At 35.4% G+C, this 7,713-nt stretch overlaps 1 protein-coding gene across 1 annotated transcript; it reads right to left on the bottom strand.

Moving 5' to 3' along the window:
• Positions 1–1,660: 1,660 nt before the first annotated feature.
• On the bottom strand, positions 1,661–2,311 carry LOC131635331 (uncharacterized). The gene has a single exon (XM_058905949.1). The coding sequence runs from the start codon at positions 2,309–2,311 to the stop codon at positions 1,661–1,663; it is 651 nt and encodes a 216-aa protein (XP_058761932.1).
• Positions 2,312–7,713: the final 5,402 nt, after the last annotated feature.

Consider the following 7,713-nt stretch of genomic DNA (forward strand, 5'->3'; position numbering starts at 1 on the left):
CATCTAATCATGTTGAAACTTTAAAAAAAGTGCATCACCAAGACCTATTCTACATCAAAAGTTACCTGGCATATTATTGAGAACATGATCATTGATTTGATCAACAACATCCAGTGTTGATGCAAGTATGGGCCGACTTTTGAGGTAGTCGTATGACTGATAGCTTTATATGAAATTTGGGTAAGTACTGTTGACAATGGCTACAATAGGGTCGTTAAAATTAGTTATTAAAAGTTTAGGAGGCACGTCGATTTTTGCAAATCCGTCATTTGGTTCAGATAGTTTCCCTTCGCCTATTTCCAAAAGCCAATTTAAGAAGCTTGCAATATCCCTTCTTTCTTGCTCACTTGGGCCAAAATGTAGACGCATGTTCTTGGTTAAATTCAGCACTTGTATAGAATGCCATATATATGAAGCATTTATTGCAGAGTGTACGATATCTGAACGACTACCCCTAGGGACCACCGATAAAATTTGTCTGAAGTCACCTCCAAAAACAACAACTTTTCCACCGAAAACATCCTTCGAATTGGCGTAAGTACTCATTACATCCTTTAATGTTTTGTCAAGAGCTTCAAAAGCATGTTTATGAGCCATGGGTGCCTCGTCCCAAATAATCAGCTTTGTTTGCCTTAGAAGTTCTGCGACGTCGTCATTGTAGTTAACATTGCAAGTAGAATTTTCTAAAGTTGGAACAGGTATTTTGAATTTTGAATGGGCTATTCTACCTCCAGGTAACAATAGAGCTGCTATTTCGCTTGTTACAACTGTGAGACATATGTCGTGTTTTAATCGCAAAGCACTCGCAAGTGTTCTCCACATGTACGTCTTTCCTGTTCCGCCATAACCATGTAGGAAAAAAACTCCTCCTTTTTGAGCATTGACCGCAAAAATTATTTTATCATATATACTCCTTTGTTCGACTAAAAGAAACAACGATGTTACGGAAGTGTATACAATTTAAAAAGTACAAGCATGTGCTATTCTAAAATAATTTAAAAACTGTTGATATGAAGAGATCAAACTAATAGATCATGATTTGTAGTACCTGTAAGGGCATTGAACAAATTATTGAATTCTGCCCTCATGGTCGAGATATCATAATTGCGCTCATCATATATGAGGCGATTGCCCAACTGTTGAATAACATAGCCATTTGGATATGGTATTGGTTTGAAATCAGATAGGCTTCTGCGATTTGCCTGAAGCAAATTCTCAAGCGCAAGTAATGTCAAATTCTGTAGGTCGTTATCGCTCAAAAGCAACTCTGTTATGTAGTCAACAAATAGTAAATTAATTATAAGTTATCACACATTAATGATTTTAATCTATCCATAAATTGATAAAACTATTTTTTTCATAAGGGTATGTATTCCTATCTAATGATTCATTAGAAGTGATAAGGTATGTTTCGTCGGACCTGTGTAATGTTAATATTTTACTTCATATTTGCATTGCAACAGAGAAGGCTATATCATATCGAATATAAATGCTAATTACCTAGATTATGTGCTATCTGTCTTTGTTCGTGCAATATCCCATCAGATAATAAAATCCATGTCTCATCCCATACATGGACAGGGCGGTTAACCGCACCAGACAAAAGCATGACAATGAACAGCTTTCGAAGAAAAATACCTGATCCCCATTCACTTGCCTCTTAGATAGCTCCAATGTATTCTCGATCGTCTTCAAGGAACCCTATTGCAAAGTATGCATCCCTAAACGATTCATATTGTGTGTCGCCAACTTTTCGAATATCTTCATAACATGTAGGTCCTTTGGCCACTGTCAACATCATTCTGAGGTAGTAAAGTTCACCAGTTGTAGGGGGGACCCAGACCAAACGCCCTATGGTGAACCCTCTCTTACGCGGCTTCCACAATCTCTTCCTTTTTTCATAAACAAATTTGGTTACAAATTCATCGTACGTCAACAATCGAGCTTCTTCATATTTCTCATTAGCAACCAGCCATGATGAAAACATTGACTCTGTTACACTCGCTTTTTCTATAACATTTTCCATTCTTTCATGGTCAGTGTAGTAGATAGCTTTCTCCCCAATCAGATGAAAGAACATGCGTTCAACGGAAGGTTTGCGTCCATGTATATTATAGGAAAAAATACGCCAACACACTTCACTTGGAGATACATATCTACAGTCAAGATATTGTTTGATCTCGTCAAATGTTTCGTCATTACTCGTAGAGCTGGGATTTGAACGAATAACACTTGCTGTGATTCGGTCATACCCCTTGTGTATGTATTTGAAAAGATATTTGATAGAAGAACTTTGGTAACACCACTCCATATTGATATGAGCATGATATTTCAATAGCAAGCATGTATTATATGGTACAACATACCTATTGTCCAAATCAATTCCATTTTTCTAAATGACATGTGTGTTGTATCTTCTCCGGTATAGAGGAAAACCTTGACTATCAAGAGATGTTTCCTCTATGAACTTTTTGGGAAAGAATTTTGAGCACTGCCTATTCTTCATACACTGCGAGGTTGGACGTGAAAGACCACACGGACCATGCATCATATGTGCCTTGACTAAGTTGTACAAAATAGGATGTACTTGAGGGTCAGGTATTTTTGCACATATTATGTTATCAATGTCTGATGGCGTCGAGTATTTGCTTTATGGGTGCAAAAATATCAAAATGTGAGCATGTGGTAAGCCTCGTTTTTGAAACTCAACGGTATACATAACTGAAAAAACCAAACACATCATTAAGGCATTATAATTACAGTGTCAACCATGTAAGGTATTATAACTTTTATATAATCTTGAAAGACTTCCATGCTAATACCCTTCCAAGAAGATGTCGTTTTGTTATATCCACCATGAGCTTGTCAAACTTGATCTTGAATACTTTAGAAACGATGTTCGGTCGATCATGAGGCTTTAAATTTTTTGTGGACAGCAAACGTGTGATTTCAGGCCAATTAGGATTGCACGTAACGAATAAATCTGGGAATCCAATTTTACTTGAGATGGCCATACCATCTAAATAAAGTTGATTCATGTATCTTCTGCTCCCAACAAATGAAGAAGGCAAGACAATTCGTTTTCCATTCTTTCCAGTGTTCCTCTGTCGAGTACTGTTGCATTGGTCCTGTAACCTATTACATTTGCCAACTCTTAACTTAGAGTGATTTTTTCTCAACCAATTCAGACGATCTGATTCCATCATAGAATAACCATCAACTAAAAATTGTTGAAAAAGTCTTCTGGACCACATCAGAGTTTTAGCTTCAATTTTGCGTTCTTGTAATAAAAAACAAAGCCAATCTTTGATGGTTTGGCGGTTTTTTCAGGTAACCTGTGCGTCATTTTTATACTTGTGAAGTATATTATCCCTGTAATTCCATGTTCTCCATAGCAAAAAATTAACGGATATTGGTATGATAGGTAATCCGGGTGCAGTTCATCAATTCTTTCAAATGACCATCTCGTGCCTGGATAATAATGTCTCTTTGAGAACCAGAACCAATATCCCCAACAATAAGTGCAGCAACTTCTGAAACCGTGGGTCTATTATACACACGACCTTCATCGGGTCTATCAGAAATAAGTTTAAGCTTCAAATCTACAAAAGAGTTAGCCTTCAACACATCCCTTGTCATTCTAAATGCTTTAGCAATTGGATTACACTCGTCCAACATAATCTTCAAATTAGTAACAATTTCTCGTTCAGCACCATCGTTGCCACTATAATTGAAAAACAAAATTACGATCAAATATATAGTTTTATTGGAATGCCTGTATGATTCAATTTTGAATATAAAATACCCGGAGCAATGGATTCTATGATCGACCTCATGGTCGGTGTCAAATATGTAGAGTTGAGCATATTGGGGAAGTTGGCCTTCCTCTTGAAGCAAAGTACCAATACGGTGGCAAGTCTGTCCATGAAGCCGTAAAGTAGGTGGACCTCTTCCATTAGTAAGTGTGGTATCAAACTTCATTCCCGGAGAAGTGAAGGAAAACATTGCATTTTATGTTCTAATGTTAGCTTGGTAATTCTTACTTGCCTCCAGCGTATTGTCATAAAGAAGTGTTTGTAGTATCTGCGGCGGTTGTTCTATAAATGGGAGAACAATTTTGCCTCCTCTACAACATAATTCAAACTTAGGAATTGTAGTGTGCCTTGATTTGGCTTTACGCTCTTGATACCATATGGATGCATGACAAAACTCACATTCCCAAACCGGGTCTCCAATGTCAGAATATCCTATATTAGCAAACTTTATAGTGTTAAATATATATACACTCAAATATAAATAACCATGAGGTTGTCAATCAACACTGAAATTTAGTAACAATATAATAATAAAAAAAAACCTTGAAGGTGTGAATCCACAATGTCATCTGCATCTAAGGAATCGTATGAACCAAAACTATCTGCCAAAGAATTTCCAGAATCTGAATTTGCATCTTCTTCGTCAGAACAATGTGTGTAGTTTTGGTAAGGAATAGTTGGTCGAACATCATTGGAATTTGTTGGATCCTCAACAATGTGATGTAATTGTCTATTACTATTACCAGCCCAGTTGGGAGTACGTGCAGGTACATTGTTGTGGTGGTTTTGTACGGTGTCTGTGAAACGATTGATTAAATTAATTCCACCATGGCCATGAAACCTTTTTTGTTTCTTTATCCAATTCTGTACATTGTGATGTTCAGAGGGTGTTGTGGTTATTAAATTTGAAACATCATGTAACGGTGTTTGGCTATAAAGCGAGTTACGATTATTACCGAGGAAGAAAGAAGAGTCTGGGGTGTGCATGTTGTTTTCCTTGTTTCCACCTGAATGTGATGACTCCCCCTGAAATTTCACCAACTTCCTCTTTTTCATGGCCTTAGAAGCAGTAGGAAAATTGGAATCCGCACCATTCATATCTATTTATCAATGTATTAGTGGTTTTGATAGTGAAACATTAACTTATATTTTGAATGCCGAACAATGCATGAAGAGTACTGAGTATGGTGGTGTATGAGAAACTGATAGTTTCACATAAAGATTAAAATAAAAGTAATTAAAAGATAAGAATGGGTGTTGGCATAATTGTGTTGTATCAATTTAAGACTATCGCAGCTACCAAGGTACAAAAACTGCATAAAGTAATTTGTGGTGATCGAGATGTAATAATGATGCAGAACACAAAAGAATAGATAAGTTGGGTCATCAATGTATTTGATATTATTGCATAGGGGATACTGATCATACATTTTGGTTGCTCAATGAATTGGACAACATGCAATTGTAAATAGAAACTCTACATGTTTTGAAGTTTATTAACTCCCAAATATATGTCAAAATTAGGAGAAAACGTGTAAAGTAGGTATCAAATAGAAACAATAAGTAAAAAATCACAAAGAAAGGCTTAGGACATCATATGTGATAATAAGTAAAAATAAGTTGGTTGAAGTGCATGCAGTCCATTGAGCTATTAGGCACTAACAGGAGAGTTTGTTATCATTGTGAGGTGATTAGTCTCAACAAAAAATTTGTGACTTTTCTAGCACGTGCATTGTCATAAATTGCAGCAGATCAAAATTGGATCGAAGGTGATGTCTTGTGTTTCTGCATTTGATAACCTTCGGTGTCCCAAGTGGTTGTTAAACGGGTAAAATAACATCGTGATTACGGTGGATACACAATATTATGAGTTGTTGGAGTTCTTTGTATAAGCAGATAAATACAAATTCATATGTATAAGGTAAATTGTAGAACAAATAATATATTGACTATACAGTAATGTAGCCCTTCATGGCGGTTAATTTCATAAGAAATATCATATAGATATGCATTTGTATTTAGTTGCTTACAACACTGTAATCAATATTATAACATAATAAACTATTATTATGGCAGTGGTACCAAAACCACTAATTCAAGTTGGTTTATTATGCAAATATACTTAAAGAAAATTAACTTTTGTAACAACTCAGTTAATAATTTCGATGAATTCATACTGCGAAGTCAATGTGTTTCACTTCGTCGAAATCTAATTATCAAAACCGATGACTCAATTTGCTCTGTGTACTACGCATTATCAGTTCACTTCGTATGGTGTTAAATATATTATTCAAAATATAATTGTATTACAAATTTAAAGGGACCTAACCAAACGAAATTCGCACAATTGAGAAACAATCGAAATTTTAAACAAAGACTCCGCACCATTTTCTGAATGGGTACTGAAGGATAGAAAAACACTTAGAAAATGGGGGTTTGAATAAGTGTAACTTAAAAACTCTTAAGATGAAAACAATTGCACAATAATTTTTATCCTGGTTCGTTGTTAACGAAACTACTCCAGTCCACCCCCTTAGAGTGATTTACCTCACCTGAGGATTTAATCCACTAATCAACTTGATTACAATGGTTTTCCACTTAGATACCCTCTAAGTCTTCTAGAGTATTCTAATCACAACTTGATCACTCTAGGAAATCAATGCTTAGATACCCTCTAAGACTTCTAGAGAATCCGATCACAACTTGATCTTCTCTAGTTCCTTTACAAATGAATGTAAACAAATTCTTATAAGAGTTTTACATTGCTTCTTAGTAATCTATAATCGCAACTGTGATATTTCTCTTAAGTTCTAAGCTTAATCTCACTAAGATATTACAAAAGTAATGTGAGGTTGAAGATGAAGTTTCATAGCTTTTGATTCAACAGCGTTTCAGCTAGTTTGTAAAGGTTTGGTCAATTGGTTAACCTTGCTTCTGATCAAAACTTCACTATTTATAGGCGTTATGAGAAGATGATCGTTGTGAGAATTTAATGCGTTGTTGTTCCGTACAGACTTGCATTTAATGTTTCACTCTTTTGTCAACTACCTTGAGCCTTGCTTTTCCTGCTTTTATTGACTTTGCCTTTAATAGCTTCTAACGTTCCTTTTGTCAGTCAACGTAGCCTGTCATCTTGTACTTGCTTATCTTTGTAGATACAACATTTGAATATCAGAGTCATTCAGCTTGGTGCAGAGCATCTTCTTGTCTTTTGACTTTGAAGTGCTTCTAGCATGATACCATAAGAACTTCAGTGCTTCTGCTTCTGATCTCAAGTTCTTCTGATGCTTCATAGACCATGTTCTGATTCTGCTTGACCATCTTCTGATGTCTTGCGAGAGCATGTTTTGATGTTGCATACTTGAACCTTTTGAGTCAGTGCTTTTTGCGCTGAATTATGCATACTCTTTATATATTTCCTGAAATGGAAAATGCATAGGATTAGAGTATCACATTGTCTTATACAAAATTCATATATAATGTTATCATCAAAACTAATAATATTGATCCGAACAATTATTGTTCTAACAATCTCTCCCTTTTTGATGATGACAAAAACATATATAACTGATATGAATTTGCAATCAGAATTTCAGATGACTAAAGACAATTACACAGTTATAGCATAAGCATATAAACATAGTGTATGAATATGTCACCCCCTAAGATTAACAATCTCCCCCTGAAATTAATACTAGAAGAATTTATAAATAAAAGACTTCCCTGAGTATTTTCCATTTCAGTCGAGACATTCACATTTGCCTAGAACTTTAGAACATTCAGAGCTTCTGCTTCTTGCTTCCATAGGACAGCTTCAGAGCTTTGAATTTCTTCTTGAATCATATCATGCTTGATTGTATCAAAACATTCTTGAATGTATTTGAGCATCATCTGAGCA

This window comes from Vicia villosa, unplaced genomic scaffold (assembly GCF_029867415.1).
Source record: "Vicia villosa cultivar HV-30 ecotype Madison, WI unplaced genomic scaffold, Vvil1.0 ctg.001464F_1_1, whole genome shotgun sequence".
Lineage (NCBI taxonomy): Eukaryota > Viridiplantae > Streptophyta > Magnoliopsida > Fabales > Fabaceae > Vicia > Vicia villosa.